The following is a 27959-nucleotide window of genomic DNA, read 5'->3' as shown; positions in this document are numbered from 1 at the left end:
GACAATTGACAACATGTCTGCTGAGGAGGATCTCATCGACTACTCCGACGAGGAGCTCCAGACCAACGAGACTGCGGCCGCCTCCAACGGAAAGAAGGCTGATGCTGCCGCCGGTAACGCCGTCGACAAGAAGGGCAGCTATGTTGGCATCCACTCGACCGGTTTCCGCGACTTCCTCTTGAAGCCCGAGCTTCTCCGCGCTATTGGCGATTGCGGTTTCGAGCATCCTTCGGAGGGTCAGTCCTGAGTTTATGATACCCTAACCCATACATCATCCCCTCCCCCATCAGCAAAGCGTCCGTCCATCTCGCAAGCCACACAAAGAACAAAAAGCCATCGACGTCGCCATCGAAGAAGAGAGAGAGAAAAACGTGCTGAGAAGCGGGAGTCAAGTTGGACATCCAAGTTTTTGTACGGGCACTGCTCGCGAATCCACCGGTGACAGGTGGATTATACAAGCGGCCGTTTCGGGGGAAGCGTGATAGCACCCCTCGGCCGCGCGAACATTGCGGTGTTCCCGAGTGCACTTCAGTCGGTCGGTCGCTGCCAGAGCTTTGCCTCTCGGCGGTCTGGCTTCTTTTGTATCACAGTCGCGAGCGACACGGGGCGCATACGACGCCGACGCTCGCGATTTGTGCTCTGCCCCAGCCATCGTCTTAATTGATTGATCGGCGTGTTGTCGTGGTGGAGGAGGAGACCAACTCGACACAATGGCTTCTTTGCGCAGATGGACGGGCCCTTTGCACGCCCTCTACGTCGTTCTTCTGCTCTTGGAACACATATCTAACTTCGGCGCGATCCAACAGTCCAACAAACCTGTATCCCTCAGGCTCTCCTCGGTGGAGATATCATCTGCCAGGCCAAGTCTGGTCTCGGAAAGACGGCCGTCTTCGTCCTGACCACCCTGCAACAAGTTGAGCCCGTTCAGGGCGAGGTCTCGGTGTTGGTTATGTGCCACACTCGTGAGCTTGCCTTCCAGATTCGCAACGAGTACAACCGTTTCAGCAAGTACATGCCCGATATCAAGACTGGTGTCTTCTACGGCGGTACCCCCATCCAAAAGGATGTCGAGACGATCAAGAACAAGGAGACCTGCCCCCATGTCATTGTGGGCACCCCTGGCCGACTTAACGCGTTGGTCCGCGACAAGGTTCTCCGCCTCGGCAGTGTCCGCATTTTCGTCCTCGACGAGTGCGACAAGATGCTCGACCAGATCGGTGAGTAACGGCCTTACACCCGCCGCCGATCAAACCTCTAACATCAACCAGACATGCGCCGTGACGTCCAGGAGATTTTCCGCGCTACCCCCACCCAGAAGCAGGTTATGATGTTCTCGGCCACCCTGTCCGATGACATCAAGCCCATCTGCAGAAAGTTCATGCAGAACCCTACCGAGCACTACGTCGACGAGGACACCAAGCTCACCCTGCACGGTCTTCAGCAATACTATATCAAGCTCGAGGAGCGCGAGAAGAACCGCAAGCTCAACGAGCTCCTGGACGACCTTCAGTTCAACCAGGTCATCATCTTCGTCAAGAGCACCCTGCGTGCGACCGAGCTGGACAAGTTGTTGAGAGAGTGCAACTTCCCCTCCATCGCCGTTCATTCCGGCGTCAGCCAGGAGGAGCGTATTCGCCGTTACAAGGAGTTCAAGGAGTTTAACAAGCGTATCTGCGTTGCTACCGACGTCTTCGGCAGAGGTATTGATATCGAGCGTATCAACCTGGCCATCAACTACGACCTGCCCGCCGATGCCGACTCGTACCTGCACAGAGTCGGTCGTGCCGGTCGTTTCGGTACCAAGGGTCTTGCCATCTCCTTTGTGAGCACTGACCAGGACCAGGAGGTTCTCAAGTCCATTGAGAAGCGCTTCGAGGTTGCTCTTCCGTAAGTTTCTCACAAAACTCTGGGTTATCTTGTCAAGTATCTAACACATGTCTTAGTGAGTTCCCCAAGGAGGGTATCGATGCCAGCACCTACATGGCCTCTTAAGCGTGTCATGCCACAGTTTGGCAGAGCAATCTGCTGGTGTGTTTTCTTGGTTCTGGTTTCGGGAAATTGCTAAATTTGGACGTGGGTGACGCACACGGAAAGCGGTCACGCAAAAGGGAAGAGATGAAGCTGCTTTTGAAGTGCAACTGAGAAAAAGTATCAAGCCTCTCACGGAGGGGTCTCTTGCTGTTTGTACAGAGTAGTTATCAACATGGAATCAAGACTGGATCACCACGCTCATTGTAATTGATCGACCTTATGTTGTCTTTTCCACGACAGCTTCGGTCTGTGTCATGCTACGGCTCAGGCCATGTTGCCATTCTGAGCAGTACTCAGCTTTCCTGAACAGCTTGATGAAAGTTCTAAGGGAAATATTATACGTAGGTATCCGTCCACGTATCGTATCGGCGTCGAAGGTAAAAAGAGCATGATTATGGGTAGATACGTGAGCTTTCGCATCATCTTATGGTGAGTGTGCGCTATCTTGTCGAAGACGTTGCAAGTCGAGGTGCTTCAAGGTCTATATCGACTATAGATAATCGTTTCCTATCTCACATTTATGGCTTGGGTGATGAGCATTTACGGCGTGCCGGTCTCTCGTTCGATTGGAAGCAGAATCATCCCGCAAGCCTTTGAAGAGCTCCTTGGCTCACGATCTAGCAACTCATTTTCGCTACATTGGAGTCTATCCATGTGTGGTCGTTGTTTCACACTCACGTCGACCGGAAAATATTCGCCAACCCTGGAGACAGCTTCCACCGTCTCCCTACTTCTTTGGGTAATCGTACGGGGAGAATGGAACACCTGGAGCCTCCCCCCTTCCATAAATAAAGGTCTCCCATCGTGTGATTAGTGACCTCTATAGGGCTGCAAGGCACGGTGAAGAAGTGGTTTTGGGGCAGCAACATGTTCGGTGATCCGCCCCACGGCTGAGTTGAAATTACTGACTCGGCTCTTTACTGCACGAAGGCCGTATCGGTGGTTGGTTGTTGTTTCTCAATACGCGGTTGAAACTGGTCACAAAGCCGTTCAGGGAAAGCTGAGAGAAGGTTCCTCGTAATTCTTTGAGGGGCTTTGAGGAGATCGATGCACCTCCGAGATGTGACAATCTTCTGACCGAAAAGAGCAAAAAAAAGAAAGCCAGGTGAAGCGTCCTAGCGCGGACGTGACCTCTGACAGCTCTCCACTAACTAGACATACCACTCTAGGCTATTCGCCATCAAGCGATGCTGCTTCTCATGTATTGCCAAGAGAATAATACGGCAGTGACCACCATGGTCATAAATTTCCAGGCTGTTCTTGTCTTGATGATAGTCTTTCGTCACAAGCAATTCGATCCTCTCCTGATTCCTCTATCTTTCCCAGAGCACTCGTACAGTTTCATCCGAGATCTCTGTCATCTTCACTAGTGGTGAAAGAGAACCAGGTAAAAGGTAAGGGGGGTGGGCTTTTTATATCCTCTCTTGGTCAGCCCCTTGATAGAAAGAGAGTGTTTAGATGTCGTAAGTCCAAGGAAAGCTGAGGAAGCTAGTAGCTTCTGGTCCTACTCCCTCCTTACAACGCTTTCCTTGCGTAAAGGCTATCAAATATCCTTTAGGGCAATTATTGTTGCAACACTTAATGCAAAACGGCTCAGCGTGTCCCAAAGTCGTTCGATGGTTACGAACCCGCGACATCTATGTCTACTTCTCGTAGCGTAGACGCCCCTGCCATAGAAATGCTGTCGCAACCGGCTTCTAAAGGAGGTGTCATGTCTTGGAGCTGGCTTATCATTACAGTCTTCCACTACTAACTGCTGCCACGCGTACGTTACGCGTGCGAGAGCAAAGAGTGTCCAGGCAAGGATCGAACAGTATGCAACACCATATCGCGGCATGGTTAAAGTCCAGAAATTACTCCTCGCGACCAGCACTTTGAGATTATCGTTAACCTCTCACGAGCTCTCCACCTCGTCTTCGATATGAAGCTGGACGTGCTTGCTCTGCTAGTCACACAAAATTGACACCCCCGCCATGTACAAAACCACGTAAGGAATCCTGAGTGGGTTGATCACGATTCTCAACCCCAGACCATTCTTTCCTCACTCTGATGCGTCCGTCAAAGCACACATCAGACACGAGTCCTACAGGTTGGAATCAGAGCCGACCAATTAAGCTGTTTCAGTAGTAGTTTAGGTGATTTTCGGTACTGAGAGCTCAATTCGCGACGGTAACATTTAAAAACTCTCTCTTTGTAAGTTTTTACCGTGTCCTAGACGGCAACCATAAGATGTGGGAAGACTTTTTTCGTCTTCTGTTGTGCTACCAACTGTGAGGTTGCCACCCCCCTTAAGTCGCTTCTAGAGCATTGATTCAAAGTCTTGGTACATGATTCACTCTATGTGGTCCTTACATGTTTCCCCCCTTAGCTATGGGGTATTCTTCGCGGAATATGTGACTGGCAGGAGATGACATATCAGGGGCCTGGGCAATTGGAATTGAGTATCGATGAGTTTGTGGTATATATGTAAATCCTAGGCGAAGCAACATGGTGAGTATTATTTTGAGTGGAACCCGCGACTCTCGTCACGAGAGTTCACATTGCCTGATTTTCATTCCTTGAGCTTCTGCGAGGTTCATTTATGTCTTTAATTCCTAGTCTCTTACCCCAGTATTACGCCCAGAATATCGTCTGGTAGTGTTCTCTTTTGTCAGGGGGACACATTTCCCTATGGTTCCTAACGTGATTGGTTTTGGGGACAGCGTCACTACTCATCAAGATCTAAATTCATCTAGCAACAATAGTTTCACTCCGGCAGCATAACCTGCCTCTACGCCGCGAGAGGAAGATAGGAGATGAGTTTTGTAGTCACGGTACTCTGATACCCGACAACTCGAAAGTCCAGCAGAGCGAGCACTACCTACCTTTGATTACTACGGTTCCACTGTCAAAGCCTTCAGACCTCACCTCGAAATGAAGAAACCAGCCTCGCCAAAATTCCCAATCAAACGACCTCACTAAGCTGACATCTCCGTCTCCAGCAAAACCAACCGACCAAACCCTCCCTAAACCTCGGAGGCAATATCGTCATTGAGTCATAATCTCTTCTAACACCAAACCAGCCCGACCCAAAATAACCTCCACGTCCACCGGAAGAGAAGGCTTACATCAAGAGTCATCACACCTCCCTCATGACACCCGAAGAAAATTCTTCACTCAAGCATGACTTACACAAAAATGAACACAAATCCTTTTCGTCCCTCCACACCCTTTTCCCCTCCGACTATAAGCGAGGCCAAATTCCCAAGTGGCAACTTCGCCTGCCACCTCCCAAGGGACGGCCAAGCCAGGCAGGAAACACCACGAGGCCTCAAAACGACGATGATTCACATGCCTACCCGTATTTTCCCGTGCTTCCATTGCTTCCCTTGCTCTTCAACAAGAAGGGTGGAATAGCTAGCTAGCCTCGGGCCTGAATCGGCCTCGTTGCCTGCCTGCCTGTCTGCCTGCACCACTGACCAACTTTACAAACTTTTACACATATCACGAGATCACATATGACGCATCAAAGGCACCGAAGCAAATGAAGTTAAGAATTCTGGCTACCATGCACCAACTCCATCCCAGGCTCTCACCCTCCAATTCTCCAAAAGGCAGCCTTGGCCAAATATCAAGTCAGCCTACATACCGACCAACAAAGCCTCGCAGCCTGACCCCTCAAAAGCGGCTGAAAGACACTATACTGCCCAGCCTGCAAGACAGCCTGCCGAACATATGTCATACGCGACAAAGTACAAGGCTTGGCTAGACAAAAGCGCCACATACCCGGAAAGCGAAAAGCATATTTTCACTTTTCCCTTTTACAACTTCGCATATGGCTGCAACCTTGGCATCCTGCCCGTGCCGTAGTTGTGGCGTCGTCATCTTGGCTCCGCTCCGTTTTGCAATGAGAATGCAATGTAAATGACCATTGTAAAATCCAATCCCACAATGCTTGTAATATTTCCACCGTAGTCTGCCTGCTTGCCCGTAAGGCGCATGCGTTTCTTTGATAACCTTACGTTTCCCATGTTCGTCGCAGCAAAAACAAACAAACAGAAAAACACAGCCACAAAATGAGGCTGAATCAAGCGCCGCCAGCCGACCTACTCTAACTGTCTACTGCGTACGTTATGTTTGCTGCTGCCGAATGCTGGCTGGCTTTGCCTGCTGCGCCTGCGCCTGCGTACGCGCGCCTACTTTGATTGGGGAGAGCCGCGTCCGCCGTGTGCCTCGGTTACCAGCACCTAGGGTCCCCTTACGAATGCAGAAAGAGAGCATCGTGGATTCCGTACGAATGCGTGCTAAAAGTGTACCGATACTCTAAATTACTGTTCTAAAAAAGGGGGTACCATTAGAAGCCAGTAGACTTCATCACTGGAGCAAGTCTTCCCACCGCGAGTCGTGCGCGAAACCCAAGATCTGGGGCAAAAGCATATCCGGCGGGGAGGGGACAGAGGCCAAGACTCAAAAATGGCCGCAGGGCCGCAGCGACTCCAGCAAGCTGTCACGCGGGAGCCGGATAGGTGGGCGGTGGAGTCTCGGATTGCGCAAAGCGGGAACCATTGCAGCTAATCGACACGGTTTCGACAAAGAGTTCGCACACCTTGGCCCTTTCTGCCTCCGATCGTTCGGGCTCGCTTTCTACGGAAGAGGTCGGGTTGAGAGAGGCATCGTAGGTTCAACCGTCCAGTCCAGTAACATTACCTCTTCGGACTTGTCTCCCCCGCAACGGGCCATATTTGCGGTGATAAGGACAGCACATCGTAAGAGTCATTCTCCACGACGGAGCAGATAGGTCGCTTCCATATTGACACGTCGGCGAACCGGTGACTAAATCGCCCACGCTGTCCCTCTATCGCCGACACCGGTCCATTTCCTCCTTTTGCAGAATCCACATTGTTCTTCTAAACCTGGGGCCGCTGGAGCGATTGCGTGCACGCGTTGCTACCTGGCGGGTTTCGACAAGGGAGTGACGATGGTGAGGTGAACTTGTGAAGTTTGTACGATGCTCCGCGCCGCTAGGCTGGTCCAGCCCTCCTGTCCCGAGATTCCCAGGTGATCATTTGGCCGAGGCTGGGGGGACACTTTCGTCCTCGCATTGTGTAAAACCCCATATTGTTCAAGGGATTTTTCGCTTCATGAAGTCTAGACTAGGACCAGAGCTGTGTGTCAGCCGCTGGCGCCCGGGGGATCAGATCTGAGATGAGATTCACGCCGTAAGCCCATGCAAGGCTACTGCTCAGCTGCCTGGCGTGAAGAATCGCACAATGGATGAGGGATGGCTGGGCTGCCTGTTTGACAATGACCTGTTGAAGGATTTCCATAGGCTGTCGTGCCGAGCCAAAAGGCCAATCAGTACCCATACTCCATTGGGCGCCTCCTACTGTTCCCTCGGTGATTTGCCTTGTGGTGCTGGTGAAGCTGGGGTTGCAGACGGGTCGTTGGTGGATGACATCCAATCCATGCTGCTGCCTGGTCCAGGATTTGGGAGGAGGGGCCCCCAAGGGCTTGGTGATCTCTCGCCCGTAGCAAGTGGGTGAGAGCGGTCGCCAGGAATAGACAGATAGATCCATTGTCGACGCAGGATGGCAAGGTGATTCGCCCGTCAACTCTTCTCTGGGCCCGTTTCCATGCGAGCATGTCTCATCAACGGTGCCCGACTAAGAGCATCTAAATGCTAAGGCTATGAAAGTGGACGCCTCGACCTTGATTCTTCGGATAGGCCTCCGGAATCCCATCGTCGACGTCAGCCTCTCTCTCCATAATACCATAATATCTTATGGATGACGACGAAAGTAGTCGGACTTCGGGACGTGGCTGGAATGGCCCCCAGATTGTTAGTAACGCCGCTTGCCGAGCTGAAGGGTCACGCGAGGCGCCGCTGTCGCGTCTCTCTATTAACTCAGCTCACGGATAGCCGTGAAATCAGGCTCAAGTTCCCACAAGCAGCGCCGCTAGCGCCAAGCTGTGTGAGTGATGGCCTCGCAGAATCGAGAATCGAGGGGGCGAGTGCTAGTAAGTAATCTGACTGCTCACGATAGTTCACGTCTTTGCTTACAGGAAGCAAAAGACAAATGTCCCAATCACCGACACTTCCGGGGCAGCGGACGGTTCTCCACCATCCATACGGATACCTTGGCGTGAAATGCGTTTGGACTGCCGCTTACTGTGCTTGCCTTCTCTCGATATGACTGAAAAGCAGGCAGTTCAGACGACTTCGCCAGTTCACACAGTAGGTATTAGCCAGGCGGGGAGGCAAAATGAGGGGTTCCGTCCGCCACCAACAGCTTGTCTAATGTCGAAATTGGCCAAACTTCGCTCGCTAGCTCACTCGAGTGACGGCAAATCGCCGGCGACGAAGCGTGACTGAAGCCTAGTGGTGTAATCGTGTCCCCGCAGTTGATGACTTAGTAAATGGCGTCGACGAATGACAATTTCTCGATTTGACAAGCGCTGTTCCGTGGGATCACGGTGACGGAATAACAGCAGATATCTCTCCACATGTTGGAACCTCTGCATCATGGGTTTGCGTTGCGTTTTTTGCAAACAAGTCGCTTAATATCACTACCGAGTGATGTCTACCCGTAGATCTCCCCATTCACTGAGACGCGGGGTGATCCGGGTGGGACGTTCAATATCTTCAGACTCCAGAGTCCAGACTCCAGAGGGCACGAGGACATCACGGAAAGGACTCCTCGCTATCGCCGATGTCCGTAAGCGAGCCATATTGGGGGATATTTGTATCGCTGGGCCTTAGTCATGCTGAAAAAGAGCGAGATTGTCGCTCGGATGAGCTCTCGGGCAGTGCTGAAACCCAACGCAATTCCCATCAGGGGGGGGGGGATCATCACCCCATCGTGCCCATGTGGTGTGCCAGTCAAGCTAGAAAGCCGCGATCTTCTCGAAGCCTTCCGCTTTAGACCGCTCGAGGCCCTGGGTTAGCCTGGGCCAACCGATTCTTTCCAGCAGGCAACCAAATTTTGTCTCGGTGACTCCTTTGGTGTGTCGCACTCTGTGTGTCTGCAAACCAGTATGATGCGTTGTTCGAGATCGAATGTGCACCATCAAGAAATGTCTTCATGGTCCGGTGCAATATTGAAGCGAGTTTCACCGAAAGACTAGAGCGGCGTGAGCTGGAAAGAGTCATACGAATTTTCGGTTGCGCGCCGCGCTGTTCGAACTTCGAGGCTTGAGCTGTAACCCAGCTCACCGTTTGCTTGAGTCGTGCGCACCAGCCGCGCGGCAAACCACGGCAGCGGCATCCTGCAACTTCCCGCGATCGTTCTCACTCAACAGTTGCAGCCTGTCTTCGTTGAAACCATCGTGAACATGATACAGTCATAGCATGGGCCTTTGCGAAAATCCCTTATTCGTGAGCCGAATCGAACGAAACCGAGAATCCACGGACATGCGTAAACGAAGTCTCGGTTTTCATGCCACGGCGCCGTGGAGACGCAAGTCTTGAGCCGCCACCTGATAGCAATATTCTCAGGTTCGCGAGCTGTGCCACATAGGTGACCGCCGCTTCTGTGATTATTGTTTTTGTCGAGAGGAAAGGCTTGAGACGTATCGAGAGCATGAGAACATGGCGGGCCGGGCCAGCTAGAGTTGACTCATCGAGGTAACTAGATGGCCACGTAGCGGCGCTCATTGGCCAAAGAAAATCACGTATCGCAGGAGGCCAAGGATATTAAGAGCCCACTCGCTATCCCATACGAACCAGTAAACAAAATGTGTACCTCTTTGCAAGGCGCACGCAGGTCCTTGGCTACACGAAGGGCATCCACAGTCCACTGCAAGACAACAAATCAGTGTTGCATGGAATCCGATCATGTGTACGGATATCGTAGAATTCCGTCCTGGCTTGAAGAACAGCTCCACGCTATTGTTCTGCTCTCGGAGTAAGCTCCTCGGACGAATGAGATTTCGGACAGACAACGGTGAGAGTCTGTCCAATGAGCGCCAGCTGTATGTTCTTCGCCCCTCTTTATCTTCCCTTCATCGACGCTGCCCTGCCGCCGAACGACAATCTGAGTTCGTTGGCCTGCATCCAAGACGGCAATGCTGGACAGATTGAGAACAGCTATCCAATGAAGGTCTGCCGCGGGGCGGAGCGGGGCTGGCTGCGGCGGAGGTGTGTGACATGGCAATACCAGAGAAGCTGCAGAAAGCCTGCAGCTTGCAGCTAGACCGAGTGATGCCTGCGAACTGCACAAGGGGGCGGTGGCCAGATGACGGCATTTCGAGGCAAGCAGACTCGAATCTTCAGGTTTCCCCTCCTCCCCTTCATCAAACTTGACGCAATTCCGGGCCCCCAACTTCTAGAAGATTCATGGCCATGAATACCTGTTGGTGGTGAGAAGTCGTGAGATATTGGGGGAGCTTGACATGGGCAATGATGCCAAAGTTTGCAGGTTCGGTACGAATCGGAACAAATCTCGTGGTCGCCGGGGTCTAAAATGGCGGTCGGTCTCCCGCGCGCCCAGCCGTCTCCAATTCTGCCCAGTACCGAAGCACGAGTGCAGTCCGGCGGGCGAGACGACTCGGTACGTGCAGTCCATGTATTCAACTGAAGAGGCCAAGACTACCAGGCGAAGGAGAACCATCTGCCCCGAGGACTTTTGGCACTGATTGGCTGCCTGTCTCTCCCACAGCGTTTTCCGTATACTTCGGGGCAAAAAGAATGCTCCCTGTGTCTCCTGTGCTCCTTGCCCTCTTCAATACCGACACTTTGCTCTGTTATCTGGCACCAGGTACGGGGTACTTCCAGCAAAGTAAGCGCATCCATGCTCTGCTTGGGTAAATAGTGCACATTGTGCACCTTTCTCGAAATGAAGATATGCAGCGTGTGGGGGTTAGCTCGAAAGTACTGCCTCAGGTCGTTCCAACATGATTGACCTCGCAAAAGTGTATCAGGGTTCTCGCCTGGGATGTTTCGAGGCGTCTATTTGAAGGTCAAGCAGGTGTAATTTGTTTGAAGATCAAGCAAGAGCCATGCGTCGCAAACATCTGATGGCATTCCCTATGTTTAAGGATTGCTTTGAAGCGTGGATGGCCTTGTGCTTATTTGTTAGACGACTGTGTCTTCTAGAAGGGATGCGACGTGCAGGCACGTAAGCAGTCAATAAGACAAGACGCGCAGACGGGATCCTCGGGTCGTGGGGAGGAGGGACAAGATGGCCATATCGAGATGGAGGATTTTCGAGAAGTGCGGCTTGGTCTATGGATCCAAGATAAGTAGAAAATACGTAAAATGAGATGGATGCTGGTGACAGTGTGGCTGAATCCACCGGATGTGATCTGTTCCATTGTCCCGAGACGTCCGTGTTTTGCGAGAGTCCAAGACCGGGCAAGTTGGTGCACCCGTATCATTGTAGCTTATTAGACGGGCTGACAAAGACGTATACTGGCTAGAGCGGCTGAGAAATCGCCCCTGAGATCAAGGAAGCGCCGGAGACGCGCAACTGGCATGTCGTGGTCCGTAAGCATCCCGTTGAGCGTCTCTTTGGACCTTTGCAATACAGCAACAAAGCTCTGAACCTGAAGCGGAGTTCGTGGCGGAATTTGAGGGGGCGCACTTCGGTATCTCGGGGCTTGAGGATCCACTGAGTCTAACGGAAGCCCGCCGTCGCCGGACAAGTAGGTAATCATGGTGCAGCGCGGTATCCGTACCCAGGCTGGAGGATGAACCCTTTCGCAGTGACAGTTTGTCTTTCTTCAGGCTTGCAAAGACCACTGAGCCACTGGGGTTTGGGCACTGATTGTGTATGAGGTCACTGGCTAGGGCGGATTCGAGGACCCCAGAACGACCCGTCCAGTGGCCCATCGTTCCTGTATGGGTACCTGATGGATACTCAGGTTGTCGACCTCGGCAGGAAGTGCCGTCGGCTCTCGAGCAATAGTCCGACAGCGAATTTGGGGTGATATCATCGTTGGACACGTCTACGGCATTTCGGTGGAAGAGTACTCGCGATGGCAGGCCCTGATGCCCTTTGAATGTTGCTTTGACTTTGTAAGCCGAGCCGCAGTATTCGTACACCTAGTAAGCCCCATCAGTGTTCAGGTCAATGTCTGTAGACAGATGAACATGGCCGTGTAAGCTCAGCTCGGCAGCCCATCGAGATTCGCCAACAGCGCTGATTGGAGTAGACGCTTTTGTGTGGTGCGTGCGTGTGTCGGTATCTCTCGCAGGCGGTTTCTGGCTGTGGCTAAGGTAATCAGGAGCGTTGCGGTTGGCTGGGTTGCTTGTGCCGATTCCCCGAGCTCACAAAGGGTGTGTGTGGTGGCATGATGAGACAGGATGATGGCACGCAATCCCTCTCCTCTCTAGTTATTCCTTTCGATCAAAGCTCGGTTATCTAGTGGCGAGACTTTGGGCGTGACAACAGCTGTCGTCAGTCGATTCTTTGAAGATTGTCGCGTGCGCTGGGGGTCGTGTGGTATCGCTTGCAGCTCGCCGGATTAATAAATCGAAAATATTGAAGGCCAATATTTCGTCAAGAGCAGACTCGTGATACCCTCATGAGCACAATCCGTGGCGTGTTCATGCTTACACGAAAGACACGGCGTGCTTCATCCCAAGATTGCATGGGTTATCGAGGGTCTGTCTCTCTTTCATCTTGCGAATCTGGGTTAGTTGCCTGGCTGTAAATGCAATAACCAGATACAGGTGGCGCTATAGCTGGAGCAGGTGTGGATGGACGGAAGAGAAAGGCATGGATAGGTCGTTAGAAAAGGGCGTCAATGTCTGCAAATTTCGAAGTCCACGGCGGCACAGAATGAGGATCGATTGCGATGGCGTGGCGGATGGGGGGCTTGATGCCCGTCAACGATGACTCTTTTCCCCCCTCCTGCCCTCCTTCCCTGCGCGGGCCTGCGTGCCTGCCACGCTGCCTTACCCCCGGGGGCTCTTTCTCTCTCATGCAGCTCAGTCTGCTCCTGCCTTGCCGGCTTGGGGCTGGGCAGTAGCAGCCATTCAGAGGTGCAGCTTGCTAGAAACCACAAAGGCTGGGCCACTGCAGAGGGTGTGTTGCTGCCGCACACGAGTGGTTGAGAAGCCATTTTAGGCTTGGCGGAGCTAACCTCAAACAACATGGCGTGGAACGACTCCGGCCAATCATGAAGAAGGTTGCGACGTGAGCAGCCACTTGGCGACGGAAGATGCCAGAGCCAAAATAGTCGTGCAGAAGATTTGACGCAGGCCGTGAGGGGATAGAGAACTTGAGAAGAGCTCCAAGCTCCCAAAGCTCAGGCACCGGGGCAGAAAACCAGACAGATAGACCCCAAGGTTGCTAGGCATCAAGGGGTGGGATGAATACTGCATGGAACGAAATGGAAATGGATACCTTACTTGGCAGTACGGTGCAGAGCACACAGTCCACCACAAGGTCACAGTGCCGCGTTTGGTTTGGTTGGTGGCGATGGAAAGTTCGGGCATCATCTCGGGCTTTTGGGCCGGGTGGGAACAGAAGCAGAGATACCTGAATGGTCATGGGGACTGGGAGGACAGGCACTGAAGCAGGTAGGAACGCAGTTGATGATTGAGCAGTTTGGGGCCTTGGGCAGAGAACAAGCAGAAAGCAGACAACGACCTGAGAGGACACCTGGGATAGCAACACTGGAACAGACACATGAGAGGTGGGTAAAGTGGAGTTTGGGGGATATGCAGCTGTCAATATGTGAGAGAGTGTGAGTAAGAGGAGGCAAGGGCATTTGGTGTGTGTATGTGTTGTGTGAGAGGTGCGTATGAGCAGCTGGATGAGTATGAGTAACAGCAGCAAAGATGAGTGAGGAGCAGCGAAGGAACGACACACTTGCTTCCGAATGAGAAGGAGAGGTGGATGAGAGTGTGAGTCTGAGAGCGATGAGAAAAAGAGTGGGGACGGTGGCTATTTTTTTTTTTTGGTTTTCAATATGACCCTCCACCCCTGGAAGGAGGACAACATGGCCCACTTTGTATCACGGTATAAGCCAATGAAATGACAGACGAAGAAAAGACAGTGGACGAATGCTGAGACTCGCTGGGTGTTCCGGACCCCGACTGCATCCTTTCACTCAGGTCTCCCCTCTCCCCTCTCTTTTTCTTTCCCTGGGAAACCGAGTGAGGTGTGAGGTGAGGTGGTAGTGGCCAGCAAGAGGTCGGTGCAAGGCAATTGTAAGTGGCAGCAAGTCTCTTCCTCTGCTCTTTCCCACCCACCCGTACGACCCTTCCACGCGTGCACGCCCGCCTTCCTGCCTTCAAATCAACGTGTGCACAAAGTCCCAGGTTCCAGTTCCCAATGGCCCACACCAGTTTCCCATACAAGAATCCAGTGTCTGGTACTTGTCTCCATGTACCTTTTCCCTTGCCTACCAGGCCTGCTCTTGCCTGTATCCGTACCGTCGCGACGACAGCAGGGTTAGAGGAAAGAGAGAGTGGGAGAGACTTGCTCGTGGAGTCTGTCTGGGTGTGTGTGTGCTGCTCCCCCAGGCATTCAAAACTATCGCCGCGCCCACATCGCCGTGCACCTGTGTCCTCCCCCCCTTCCTTTTCCTTTTGATCCATCGAACAATCGCCATCGCCATGTTCGATTCCAAGGTCTAAATTTGTACGACAGCGACTCTCCGAAGTCTGCTAGACGTGCCTCATCTCGGGAATTCCTGGGAAGAGACTCTAGACCAACTCTCCGCTTATTCCTTTGTAAACTTGCTTTCTGGGTCGTGTAGCAACACGTCTACTACGCCTCTCTCACTCTCCTCTCACTCCTCGCCAGCAGATCAGTCACTCACCGTGTCCTAATCTACCGGATCCCTCATCCTCGCCTCCAAGAGTCATCTAGGCCACACTCGGTCACGTTACTCATCGAGCATCACCGCAACACATCATCATCCTCAACACCACACGACAACCGCCTAACCCTCGCCATCCCTAGGCTCCCTTGTTTGCAACCGCAGCGGCATTCACTTGTTCCTTGCGGCTAACAAAGGCATCGACCTACGGATACTTTCCATTTTCGGCGCAAGCTCCACCACCACCAACAACCATCACCACCCAGCCCAGGCACGCAGGCTTTCAATCCCTCTTACGCTGGGATATTTTGAGATCGGATTACGGCTTCAATAGAGTCACACGCCTTTCTCATCATCACCCAACGGACCCTCTGCTGCCTACCTGCCTACCGGCGTCTTCACGCAAGCTCCTTGTCTCTCTCACAGTTACTCATTTTCCTGCCTTTCAACAAAAAATATCTCTCCGATACCCTGCAACTATCTCATTCGGCTCTTACACATTATACTCATTCCTTTTTAATCAACTTGCCCCGGCAATATCTACGACAATAGTTCACACGACGATTACGACTCATCTTTCAACCTGGCGTCTCATCAGCTGACCCAGCATCTCCTTCGCCACACTCCTCTGTAGTCGCCAAGAGACAGCTCCATCCGAGGGACTCGAAGCACTGCCTGCAAGGTTAGTACCAAGCCCAGTTTGATTTTCTGCACAACAATTCCCTCCCCCAGCATCAACCAGCACGAAGACATCAAGCGCCGCAAAAGTGGATGAGAAGCAGAATGAGTGAGTGAGTGAGAGAGTCACAGGAGAGAAACAGAGACACAACGCTACCTATCCGGCCTGCCTGTCACTCTTTCCCCTTTTGCCTCTCCTGGTTCTCGAGAGCGATCACGCACTCAACCGGACCACTCTTACCCACCCCCTGTCCACCCCCGGGGTCTCCTTCTCGGCCTTCCCTAGGCTGCCACTGCCACTGCCACCTTCTGCACCTCTCACTCTCTCTTTCCCTCCCGCGCGCACGCACTCACGCACTTCCACTTTCCCCTTCTCCCCCTGGTGCGGTGCCCCCCTCCCCATCTTCGCACCTGCCAGTCACCTGGAGCCACCTGCCTGGGCGGCACCCAACCAGGTTCACCCCCCTTCGCCACCCCAAACCCGAAAGAGTCATCCACACCCAATCTGGGGCCCTCGAGCCAGACCTTGAGCCACCCAAGGGGTCCTCCGACTTCGTCACGCCAGGCCAAGTCGCCCCTCTGAACACGTTCGTTCGAGATACCACGGGCGGCGCAAGGCGAAAAAGAGTCACACCTCATCCCACCTGCTTGGATATAACCTCTCCTCGCAGCCACACTTGGCTCAGTACCTTGCCTCCCCTCACATCTCCCCTCACTCTACCCTTCCGACTCCGACTTCGCTCTCATTTAATCAACATCATCAACTCTCCTCTCAACCCTTAACCACCCTATCACCACTCACCTATTATACATCTAATATCATACACTTTGTCGCATCGCATCAATGGTGGCTCTGCAGTAGCTCACCATATAATCAGGACCTCTTAGCCCCTCCTATTAGATGCATTAAACATACGATGCCTCTTCGAATTACAAAATCTACTCCAGTCGCCCGTCTTGTTTCGTCTTCCGGTTTGATCCTTCGTGTAACGTCGGCTGTGGACATTTGCGTCTAGAAGCCGCCACCCCTATCTACGACTCTCAAAAACTTGACAACAGTAAATAGTAGCTGTTGTGAAGTTGCGCGTCTCTGATACGGTATCACGATCTGCTCATACGAACCCTTTAACGGTTTACCCGGTTGACTTAGCTTGACGGCGACTGGAGGAATCACTCCCATATCGAAAACCCCCAACCGCCAAATACTCTCCACCACTTATATCCAAGATGAAGTACGCCACCGATGATTCGTCGGCTTTCATCAGCACCTACCAAAACAACACCTACAGCTCCTCCCTCGAATCCCTGACCTCCACATCGTCAGGCTCCGTTTGGTCTGCTGTATCCTCTCAATCATCTACCTCGACATCCCCCACCAATACCTCCGACTCCGATTCCGCCGACGTATATTGCTTGTCGCGACCCTCGGCCGCATGCGACACTGCTGTTAGATTCACAAGCCCTTGGCATAGACAACCTACCCAGCAAGCCGCTGCTGCTATTCCCCAGGAGCTGCGACAAAACCCCAGACGAACCAGTGGGAGCGCAACCCGCTCCGGAGCACCCCCGACCCTGGTTCGCCAGGCTGAGCGCAAGGTCAACTTTGTCGACAACCTTGTCGGTAAGCAGTATTTAACATGTATGCAATCGTCCAGTTTCCTAATCCAGTCGTTCCTCTAGATTCTTCGACACAGATTGTCGAGGCCATTTGGCCCCTTTCCTCAGTCGTCTGTCGCAATGAACTCGGCAACAAGGCGGTGCTGCCGCTGCGCACCTTCATACAGGAGACTCTGCGCCGCTCCCGCACCAGCTACTCCACCCTCCAGGTCGCGCTGTACTACCTGATCCTGATTAAGCCCCACGTTCCGAAGCACGATTTCACCATGGAACAGCCCGACGACAAGCAGGAGTGCCGCGCACTTCAGTGCGGCCGCCGCATGTTCCTCGCTGCTCTCATCCTCGCCTCCAAGTACCTTCAAGACCGCAACTACTCCGCCAGAGCCTGGAGTAAGATTTCCGGGCTCAACACGGGGGAAATCAACCAGAACGAGATTGCATTCTTGTTGGCGGTCGACTGGAAGCTGCACATCACCGACGAAGTCTTCCAGCGCTGGACAGAAATCGTCTTGAAGTACACCCCTCCGTCTCCCCCCGCTCCCGGAACCTCCGCCCAATGGTACGCGCAACAGAGTTCGAACTGGAAGATGGTCATCCTCAAACTCAACCCTGAGCTGGATAACATTGAAGGCTTGATTCCCACGGCGCATATTGTTCCCAGCTCCCGCACCTTGTCTCGTCAACGAACCATGCTTCCGGCGGCGCATGACGTTATGGCTGCGACCGGCGCTTGTGGAATGGGTTACGACTCAGCCGAGCTTACTCCTACCCCGAGATCCTACCAAACCCCGAATATTATGGAGCCTTCTCCGGCCACTGTATATACTCCGGGTCGGCTGGCTCCTGCTCTCGGGTTGCTTCCCACCCCGCGCCTGACGCCCCAGTCGAGCGGATACAGCACTCCTGCCGTGGGTGCTGCATCCCACCTCAGCAAGGGTAGCGCTATGGGCCTCGCCATGGCCCAGGCCTCTTGCGTCAGCGCAACCCAGTGCCTCGATCGCTGGCCCGTTGCCAACACCTCGTCACCTCAAGGTTACTTCCCCGTTCGTCGCTCCTCTCTCGCCACTTCAATCTCGACCGCGTCTTCTCCCGAATCGATGGTTTCTGATACGTCGCGCACCTCTCGCTCCTCTTCCATCTCATCTGCTTCCTCACTGGTCAACGCGCCGGCCCCTCTGGGTGTCCAGGCGCGATTCCGGTCCGCGAAGCTGTGCAATGAGAGGTCAAGCTTGAGACCGACTATCACTTCGGTTCCTGAGGATTATGCAGAGAATTGCATCACCTCTTCGCCTGAGTCTTACACCGGCCCGGTTGGCAGACTCTGCGAAATGTCGTTGGATACTCCTTTGGCTCAGAGAGAACGCGAACTGGATGAAATGACCCAGGATCCCGCGAACGATGCCGCACGGGCACTCCAGGAGCTTCAGAACTACCGTTCCGACGACTCTACTCCTACTGCCATGTCCTCGCGTAAGCGCGCTCGAGGTGTCTCGATTGTCGACAACTGCCTCCAGGAGAACGTCCGGGACATGCTCACGGGTAACTACTCGGGCAAACAATGGACCCAAAATCTGGTTCGCCCTCGCAACAGCCAGATGGGCACGAATGACCGTGGCTCCCCTCGCAAGCGCGTCTGTTGCGCCAGCGAAGCTGCTCCGGCTTATGAGGCATCAATGCTTCATTCAATCGACGGATTCCGCGGACCGGGTATGTGGGAGGGAATTCTCAACTGAGCACATTGTGCACACCTCCCGAGATACCCACTGGTCAACGGTCGAACACACCTTTGACCTTCTTTGTGCAATATCCTCCATTTCCTTTGTCAAAAACGAAATCAATACGGGGCGGCGGGGTACGGAAAGTGCTAATGATACCACCTTGGCGGTTCATCGAGTCCTTAGAACAGCTTAGATGGCGTCAAGGAACGGCACGAAAAGCGTGATAATCTTTGCATGCATCAACAGGTCAAGGCATATGGGGCGGTGGATGACGAAGAAGCTTTTGCGGCATTTTCGTCGCGTATTGTGTTTGTACGATCACGCTGAAGAAGAGAGTCGATATGCGTTTTGAATTTTTTGCGTTTTTTGTTGGCCTGGGAATTGAGCTATTGCTGATTCTCGGACCATTGCACTCTGGGATTGGAGACGGAAGGGTCTTCCGCATCGAATCGCCCGCGATCAGAGTTTGGGAGAGTGTGATTGGGCGCTCGATGGGAGATCCGAAAGGGGCGACCAAAACGAGCCATCAAGAAACACCACCACACTCGCTGGGAGCGGCCTCTGTCATCCGCCGCGATTCATCGGATATGTTTCATGATGCAAAAAGCGCATGAAAAACGACACGGCACGTGTTACTACAACTTCACATGAAAGCGATGAAGCTATATTCGAGAGATTCATAGCTAGCTTTTCGACCACGAGACACAAGTTGTTGCTTTGTCTGGCCTATCAAATCAAAATCTTACCAGATTTGGAACCAAGTCTTCTTCTGTGTACCCTCGTGCTGGAAACAGCCTTGTTGATATGTGCTTTGTGAAAGCAGGTACCTCTAGTGTACTTGCGAGTGCTTATTCATTGACAGGAGAACTTCCGATGACTGCTAATACGGTGACAGTAGGTGCCTCTTGAAGTCGAGCCAGGCCTCTTGAAACGGTGCTTCGACGGCGTTCTGACCGTGACTAAGCTGCGGACATTTATTCTAATGTCAGTCAACCGTCCGGGACGGAGCCCGAGACGGAGAAGCTTGATGCAAAAGACACAAAAACCGGTTGATTTCTTTGACAAGCATATGCCCCACGAAGAAATGACGAGATGTCATTTGGCGGCAACAGCGCGGCGGTGATGCTGCTGCTGCTACCACTACGAATACCTTAACGCCTGATGGATCGTCGGCGATAACGCGGCGCGCGTGGCCGGCTGGAGGGGTTTGTCGAAAGTGAGCGAGCGTGAGGGAGTGTGAGTCATACCGCGCGCCGCCGCCGCCCGTGGCCCCGGCCTCCAACGACACCACCACCCACCCTCACCAGCGTCACCTCCATTGGCGGTGACCATCACCCAACCGATGTTCGGTGGTGGGTTTCCCGCTTGCCGCTTGAGGAAAGTCCAGTATGGACTTTAGAAAAGAAGGGCTTTTTTTTTTCTTTTCATTCTTCGGCGTAGACTACCCTGGTCACGTATCGGACAGGGGGGGAGGGAGGAAATGCGATGGAGGGGCGGCTGCGCAAGGTAGGTCTTTTGGATACAGGTTTGTCATGTGAATTCCGGTTTTCGTTGATTTTGAATTTTTGGCCCCTTGCAATAAGACGCTAATGAGTGGCTAACTCGCATATCGGTGCTTCTTGATTCTTCTACCTGAGGGTTAGCTACCTTGGTCTGAGGGGCCATGTGTGAAACGGTGCCAGTCGCCCGTTTCGGAGGTTTCGGGAGGGTGATGGATGGATGATTCAGCATGATATTGAATCTTCGCATCTCACGGCTGCTTACAGAGATGAATGAATAGTGAGGGTCACTCACCGTTTTCTTTTCCTGCTTTGGGTACCGGCGTGAGGGAATGCTGGTGACTAGTGTCTCCTGCGTAAGAGGGGGGATGGATTCATGAGCAAAGGGGGTGAGGAATGTCACCGAGTGGTGGGATGCAGGTATCCTAGGAGGCGCTTATGGATTTTCACGGTTTGAGGGCCGGATTTACGTGCCTGAATAGGAGGCCTTACACGAGGGTTCTCGGGGGGTGTTTGGTTTCTTGGGTTGGCATGACGAGTGTCCCGAGTTGGATGGCGGGTACGGTTCTTGGGTGTCACGATGGAGTTCGAGGAGCCTGAGTTCTGAGGTTTCGGTCTCGACGGATGGCTCGTTTGGGTTGGTTTCGCAGGCACGCAGGCAGACAGGCAGTCACTGATGTCGTGGACAGTGATGATGGGGGCGGGAGAAAGGGCGCGGTTTCGTCACGTTTTGCTCGGCTGCCTGGACCCGTGGGCCCGTCCTATCCGCCTTCCTATCAAAAGCGGCGAGGATACAGGCCGTGCTGATTTCCGGAAAAGTTTCCGAGGGTGTGTTGATTTTGATCTGGGGAAAGTCATGCAGTCGAAGTGAAAGGGCGTCAGATGTCCACTACACTCGATCTGGGACGCCGAGGCGAGGGACTGAGGAGTTTTCGGGGGAAGACCAGTCATCGGTGTAAGTGACGCCTTCGCAGTCGGCGACTTTTTGGGGTTTTCTGATCCGGATATCCCGGTGCGGTGCGGTGGTCCTCCCATTCTTGTCTGGCCGTCTTGCTCACTCGGTCAGCGCCCATGGAAGTGTGTTATGACTTCCTACATCTCTGTTCCTGTGACGGGAGTGCTTGAATAGGAGAGGGGAGGGGGGAAGGCATGACAGTCGGCCTGCCCGATTCAGCTCGCCGAGGGAAGAGGGGTTATCCAACATCTTACTCTTCAGTAAGGTAATTTCGGGGTCAAGGCTGGACGGGAAAAGAGAGCATGATGCCTTGGTGCGTGCGGCGTGGATGCCGGAGGGACCTATGCTATGCGATGTGGTTATCCGTATGTGTTCGCCGATGTGTTCGAACCCCGCTGGCCGGGTATTGTGGGACGGGAGACACCGAGAGATCCGGCAGTTTGGGAGTGTGTGGTGTACTTTGGGATCTTGGAAGATGTGGAGATATTTGATGGAGTTGCTAGAGGATGGATGGGGATGTTTTGATGAATCGTCGATGTCATGTCGTTTGCGCGGGCCCTTTGGAATATGGAGTTGGATGGGCTGAGATGCCGGGTACCGGGTGAGCGGGAAGGTTGGTGTACGAGCTCGAGTATGCTCTTGATCAACATCAAACGTTGAAGTTGACGGTATGTGTAAGTATCGAGTAAGGGCAGCGAGCCTGGCAAGGCACGTTCAAGTCTATCTTACGTCTTCTCAATGCGACAAGATTTTGAAGAACCATTCTATCCCGGAGTCACTTCTCAATCGACTTGCTCGCTTCTTCCAAATGGACAAGTTTCCTCGAGGTCATTAGTTCTCAGCCAGCCGGTCTTGAACTTTGTGCTTTAGGGTCAAAATGAAGCACTCAAGAGGATGATGGCGCACCTTCTTGGGACCCTTCAAGTGTCTCGGCTTTTCGTTGCTTGAAGTATTGGGGAACGGTTGTCTGTACACCGATCTTCGTATAGTATTTACTCGACTGATCTCTCACATTTAATCAAGCAGAAGAAACACGCCAGATACCATTGCCTGTCTAAAATATGTCTCCTGTACGAAAGGAATCTTGTTCAGACAACTGTAGAGTGAAGAAGAAGTCACACGCCTTCTATCTTAAAAAGTAAAGAAAATTGAAAATTACCTCATTCAACGAGGGTTTCCCAAAGAACTTGAAATGAGATTGACTCGAGGAAAAAACCAGGGCAATATGGAACTCTTCTTTCTTGGGTTGAAACTTTTGTCCAAAATGCTTGCACCAACTGGCTGGTTTACCATTGTAAACCTACAGCATTGCGAGAACAGACGTCCAGCTCCCGCAGCCGGGAGATGTTCACAACGTTCCGGCGCCCCCGCCTACTCTGAGCCCCCAACAGACAAACAACAAAATTACCTGTTTCAGAAGCAATTCTACTTCAATTCCAAAAAGAAAGACATCCCCAAAATGCAAAAGATTGAGCAGTTCTCCCCTTCCAGAATCGAACTAGAGACCTTTCGATGACAATGTAACCATTACAGTCGAACGTGATGAACCAACTACACCAAGGGGAGGATCGGAACTATTGCTCCGCTCGGTGTTGGCATCCGTTAGCCACAGCGGTCCTAAGTAGCCTTTCCCCACACTTCTCGACTAATGCAAAACCTCCAATGGCAGCTCCACGGCAACGTCCGCAGGCATCTGACTTAGGAGCAGAATTTTATAACTCCACAGCACATCCTTCCCGTCTCATTTTACATCCCAATAAACACATTGATTGTCTGTGCCCTTGCGCGTGCTTTCACCAGCAAGCGGTTTCTTCTTGGTACCAGACCAACGACGTAGTTGTAATACACAATCAAGCACTTCCTTATTGATACCAGCCTCACTACTACCTTCCTAGGCCCCCCGGGGTGCATTTAATAAAAAGCTTCGAGAGAATCGGCTAAGAAAGGGTAGCGCAAGTGAGAAACAATGGCGATAGAGATAGGTTATCGGGGCGTGAAGGCAACGGATCTTCCTGTTGCTCACTAAGACGGGTTTGAAGCAGGCACATGTCAAAGCTGGTTTCTTTTTTATGTTTGGTATCTCAGGATCAAGATCTTACTTGAGCAGTATTGCTAATCCTCGTCTTGTCTCACGTCTCGTCGCCTATGCATCCAGAAATTACATTACAATAGGCATGCAAGTCCTGTAAGTTCATAAGTCATGTACAGCACCAATCCATGCATTCAAATCGAATAGGCTGTTTCTTTCCGTTCGTACTATTCAATGATTCCGCGGCTGAGGTAGAAGACCAGCAGCCATGATCGAGGACGGCGCCAATCGATGGTGGCGGCTAAGTCTCGATGTGAGCAGATCGACCACACGGCGATGGTACTCAATCATCCGCTTCTCAAGCTCAATGAGCTCAAACAGAGGCCCCGCGGTACTGCGGGCCCTCGCCGCGAGCAGCCGGCCGACTTTGTCGTGCTCCTCCTCCAGGATCTCGAGCGGCCACAGCGACGCGTTGTCTTCCAGCGCGTGCGAGGGGAAGTAGTCTTCCACCAGGAGGAGCATCTCGATCAGGCGGCCGTCTAGTTTGCCTGGACTACGATGCGTGACGGCATTTTGGAGGCCGACGCGAAGAGTCTGTGTGCGTGTCAGTAATGCCCCCTTTTGCCCTTGCTGCAAGTACAATGCTTTTTGGCTAGATGTAGACTCACTTCCCAAGTCTGACTTTCTGGCTGAATCTTGGCGCCGCCTCTCCGGAGCCAGAAAAGGAGCCTTTGCTGCTCGAGCGTCCACGGGCCGGTTAGGATGTCGTCTGGGATCGTCGTCTTTGGGTGTACATCGACGTAAAAGTCGAGTGCCGGTTTGGAGCCGCTGAGGCCGTAGGAGAGCCAGTCGTATTCGAAACAGCCGCGGGAATCAAAGTGACCGAATCCGCCAATCCGGTCGTGAGGCGATTCGAGAGAGTTATCTTGCTCTGTATCTTCTTCGTCTTTCAGGCCCACATGGGAGTGCGAGTACCACCTGTTGCGAGCGAATCGCCAAGCCCAGACCTGTCGAGCCTCAAAGATGATGTCCACGTTGATCCATGGACTGCTCAGTAGCGAAGACTGGTCATAAAAGTCAGTAAGATGGGAAGTTTTCCTGTAGTGAAATTGAGTCATACCTGAAATTCAGAATCACCTGGGAACAACTCAGGGAAGCTCTCATATCGCCATAGTCCTCGCGCGTCGTCTGCGGCGCCTTGTTTCAAAGCCGTCTTGATCACTCGCTTATCGACACCAAACCAGCAGTCCCATGTCGGGTGGAAGGCGGCGATGATGATGTTGACAAGAGTAGATCGCCCAGATAACAGAGCGCCGATGCGCGGGCTACACCGGGGAAGATTGAGATTCTCACTGAGTATAAAGATATGCTCGGCGATTTCAAGGGGAAAGTTCTGCTCAAAGAGTGAGAAGCGTTTGGCGACTGTACGACTTGAAAGGCGTGACGCCCGCTTCTTCGCCAGTGATGATGATGAATCCTTGGTCTGTGGTTTGGAGGAAGCGGCTTTGCCACGCTTGCCTCGGACTTTGATCGGGGTCAACTGCATGATCTGCCCATGGACAGACGGCCACCTATCTCCCCGTTTGCTCTCTCTCGCGTATCCCCAGGCGGGCTTTATGTCTGTGGTCTCATTTCAAAAACGAGAGTCGAAAATAATTGCCGAACTTGATAGGCCTTTCTATGAGAGGGGTATCAATGAAGATGGTTTGAAGAAAGAGCTGGAGCTGAGGTAAGAATGGTGTAAGTGAAAAACCTTGTGCCTCCGACTTCAAACCTCGTCTGGACTTCAGAGGGACGATGCGCTCGGCAGTTGAGATACTGCGCAAAAGAGGCCAAAGAGGAATATTGCGGCCAAGCAGACGTGCCAGACTGATGGCAAAGATTCTTGCCTCCCCGCGAAAACCCTTCGACGGATGCCTTTTTTTTTCTCAACCCGCTAATTAAGTGACTGGAGGGTCCTCGAGATTTCCGCCATGTGGGTTTGTTACTGTGCGAGGGCAGTGCCGAATGACATCAAAGACTGTCCGACAGTGATCACCTGGACCGTGCAGCAGTGGTCCCAACTTTAAACTCGCTGCGCGGTAAAACGACCAAAAAAAAAGTTGGTTGAGTGACGACAATTGAGAGCTTTCGCGTCGCCAATTCCGACCCTGTAGACCATCGCGCAGGTGAACCCAACGCCCTCCACGAGGAAGCATAGTACATTGTATGCGGTGAAGGGTCCTTCGACCGCGATGCCTCCCGCAATGCCGACTCGAGTACCCTCGACGAGCCTGCTCCGATTCCTGCGGTCGCAAACGGAGGCCTCAATCTTCAGCCGGAACCAAGGCATCGAAGCCGCCGCTTGTATCTCCCGAAGGGGCGGCTCCCCTCGACCAGCAGCTCAAAACTCCCTTTGCCTCGCAAGACGGACCCCCAAGACGGGCACGAGATCCCTCTCGACAGCGACAACGGCGACGACGAGCTGCAGACGACCCGAGCTCCACATCACCACCACCGCCGCCGCCCGGATATCCCGCAAAGCAAGAGCCCTCGAACCACTGGCGACAACAGCATCGTCGTCGCCCTTGACAGCCACCGCCTTCTTCAGCACAACCCGCGCAAGAAAAGATGCTTGCGGTGACGACCCCTCGGCGCCCCGTCGGCGGACCTGGAAGGAGAAGCTCTGGGGCATCAGGAGCTGGGGCGGCGCTAAGGCGCTGAAGCCCAACGACCTTCCCTTCCACGACGAAGGGGGTTCCATGTTCAACAACCGCCGCGTGCTGACCGCCAAAGCCGCGCTCGAGCCGAGGCTGCGGTGCACAGAGGTGGACGAGAACGGCGAGGTCATCTTGGTGGATGGTGAGTTCAAGAAGACGGAGCTCATTGCAAAGGTGAGAGAAGTGTTCCCTTGGGAATACACAACGGGGGCAACTTGGTAATGAGAGACTGGATCGCTGACGAGGGATATGATGCTTTATAGTACGGCCTGCTACCCCGCGACTTGCGAAAGATTGACTCGTCAAATCTCCCTCACATCTTTGTCCGCCAGTCCGCCATCCTCCTCAACCTCCTCCACCTCAAAGTCCTCATCAAAAAGGACCGCGTCCTCCTCTTCGACGTCTACGGCTCAAAGACGTCGTACCCGCAGTCCGCCTTCATGTACGACCTGCAGGGCAAGCTGAAGCAAAAGAACGCCCAGGGCGGCGGCGGCAACGGCGTCGGCGGCCTCCCCTACGAGTTCCGCGCCCTCGAGGCCGTCCTCACCTCCGTCACGTCGGAGCTCGAGGCCGACTTCGAGTCCGTCCGGGACCCCGTCATCCGCGTCCTCAGCGAGCTCGAGCACGATATCGACCGCCACAAGCTGCGCGTCCTCCTCATCCTCTCCAAGCGCGTGAGCACCTTTGAGCAAAAGGCTAAGCTGGTCCGCGACGCCATTGAGGAGCTGCTCGAGGCCGACGACGATCTGGCCGCCATGTACCTCACCGAGAAGGCCCACGACCTCTACCGCGGCGTCGACGACCATACCGAGGTGGAGTTGCTGCTGGAATCGTACAATAAGCTCTGCGATGAAATCGTTCAGGAGGCTCAGAACTTGGTGTCTGGCATCCGCAACACCGAGGAGATGTAAGTCCCCACCCCCTTTTCTACTTCCACAAGCAGTCCACAAGAGCTTCGCAATCTGAACTCACGTCACTAACATGGAAAACCTACCCAGCATACGCGCAATCTTAGACGCCAACCGCAACGCTCTCATGCTCCTAGACCTTCGCTTCAGCGTCGGCACCCTAGGCCTAGCAATGGGAACCTTCCTCGCGGGCCTCTACGGCATGAACCTCGAAAACTTCATCGAGGAGACTAACTGGGGCTTCGCCGGCGTCACAATCACCTCGACAATCTGCTCCCTCATCGTCTGCTGGTACGGCCTTGTCAAGCTCCGCAAGGTCCAGCGCGTCAAAATGATGTTTGACGAGCGCGGACCCTTGACGCGCAACACTCGCTCCTTATTGTCGTCGTCTTCTTCGTCTTCTTCCTCGACATCGTCGCAAGCCCAGCAGCAGGCTGTCAGCCAACAGCATTGGTTCCAGGATGACGGGCCGGGGAGCCAGCTGGATGCGAGGAACCGCGAAAAGATTCGGCGCGTGACGAATCAAAAGGCTGCTGCGGCGGCGAATGCCAAGAGCACGACCAAGAAATGGTTCCAGTGAGCTAATCCTTGGTAGCGACAAAGAAATAAAAACGAAACAGGAAACAGGGAAAGAATAATCGAATTTCAACGGGCCAGGCATGAAACCGAGGAGGAAACCAACGATAAAGCCCAACATCATCTTCCCATACGCTGCGCGGTGGCGGCTTCTTCCTCCAAGTAGGGAAAGAACAGAAAGTCACATGAGCCTTTCATCGGTGAAAGGTAGACCGTTCGAGCATTTGAAGGCTTGATGCGAAAAACTTTATCCTAGGAACGGACTGTACGACGGCGGCGGCATTTCCGGAAGCAGGCGCAAGGCGCAGAGGAAAGCAGAAAAAGAGTTATGCGTGTGGATGGGGAAGACCCACAATACCGATTAGGAAGTTCCGGGGGGACTTAGACGGGATGTATATATGGGCCTCGAGCCACATAACTCCTAGCTAGTAATCTAACCTCCTTTTTATATACCCGATATTACCTTACCTATACGGCCTCTTACTAGCGACCTATATAG

At 53.2% G+C, this 27959-nt stretch overlaps 5 protein-coding genes and 1 non-coding gene across 6 annotated transcripts; 3 read left to right on the top strand and 3 right to left on the bottom strand.

Annotated features, from left to right (window-relative positions):
• Positions 1 to 13: 13 nt before the first annotated feature.
• BDZ83DRAFT_646116 (DEAD/DEAH box helicase) lies at positions 14 to 1992 on the top strand (the record flags this gene model as incomplete). Its single annotated transcript, XM_060509924.1, has 4 exons — positions 14 to 236; positions 807 to 1217; positions 1269 to 1887; positions 1944 to 1992. The coding sequence occupies 4 exons, from the start codon at positions 14 to 16 to the stop codon at positions 1990 to 1992; spliced, it is 1302 nt and encodes a 433-aa protein (XP_060371678.1).
• A 1403-nt stretch (positions 1993 to 3395) lies between these two features.
• Positions 3396 to 5235, bottom strand: BDZ83DRAFT_598131 (uncharacterized protein). Its single transcript, XM_060506935.1, has one exon. The coding sequence runs from the start codon at positions 3866 to 3868 to the stop codon at positions 3575 to 3577; it is 294 nt and encodes a 97-aa protein (XP_060371677.1). The 5' UTR covers positions 3869 to 5235; the 3' UTR covers positions 3396 to 3574.
• An 11451-nt stretch (positions 5236 to 16686) lies between these two features.
• On the top strand, positions 16687 to 18809 carry BDZ83DRAFT_564588 (cyclin; the record flags this gene model as incomplete). Its single annotated transcript, XM_060503658.1, has 2 exons — positions 16687 to 17080; positions 17140 to 18809. 2 exons carry the CDS (start codon positions 16687 to 16689, stop codon positions 18807 to 18809), a joined length of 2064 nt encoding a protein of 687 aa, XP_060371676.1.
• Positions 18810 to 22726: 3917 nt separating this feature from the next.
• Positions 22727 to 22814, bottom strand: BDZ83DRAFT_t10. Its single transcript has one exon. It is a non-coding gene; the product is annotated as a tRNA-Tyr (tRNA).
• Positions 22815 to 23508: 694 nt separating this feature from the next.
• BDZ83DRAFT_564688 (uncharacterized protein) lies at positions 23509 to 24823 on the bottom strand (the record flags this gene model as incomplete). The annotated part of the gene is made up of 3 exons (XM_060503671.1): positions 23509 to 23871; positions 23946 to 24341; positions 24398 to 24823. 3 exons carry the CDS (start codon positions 24821 to 24823, stop codon positions 23509 to 23511), a joined length of 1185 nt encoding a protein of 394 aa, XP_060371675.1.
• A 1195-nt stretch (positions 24824 to 26018) lies between these two features.
• On the top strand, positions 26019 to 27464 carry BDZ83DRAFT_564679 (mitochondrial inner membrane magnesium transporter mrs2; the record flags this gene model as incomplete). The annotated part of the gene is made up of 3 exons (XM_060503667.1): positions 26019 to 26150; positions 26240 to 26883; positions 26975 to 27464. The coding sequence occupies 3 exons, from the start codon at positions 26019 to 26021 to the stop codon at positions 27462 to 27464; spliced, it is 1266 nt and encodes a 421-aa protein (XP_060371674.1).
• Between the last annotated feature and the right edge of the window lie 495 nt (positions 27465 to 27959).

This window comes from Colletotrichum acutatum, assembly GCF_030867785.1.
Source record: "Colletotrichum acutatum strain CBS 112980 chromosome Unknown BDZ83scaffold_2, whole genome shotgun sequence".
Classification (NCBI taxonomy): Eukaryota; Fungi; Ascomycota; class Sordariomycetes; order Glomerellales; family Glomerellaceae; genus Colletotrichum; species Colletotrichum acutatum.
Note: the sequence above shows the minus strand (reverse complement) of the source record. Positions and strands in the feature narration are given on the sequence as shown.

What these genes read in the sequence shown, in the direction of transcription:
- BDZ83DRAFT_598131 (XM_060506935.1), bottom strand. Translation starts at nt 3,868, where the DNA reads ATGCCGCGATATGGTGTTGCATACTGTTCGATCCTTGCCTGGACACTC.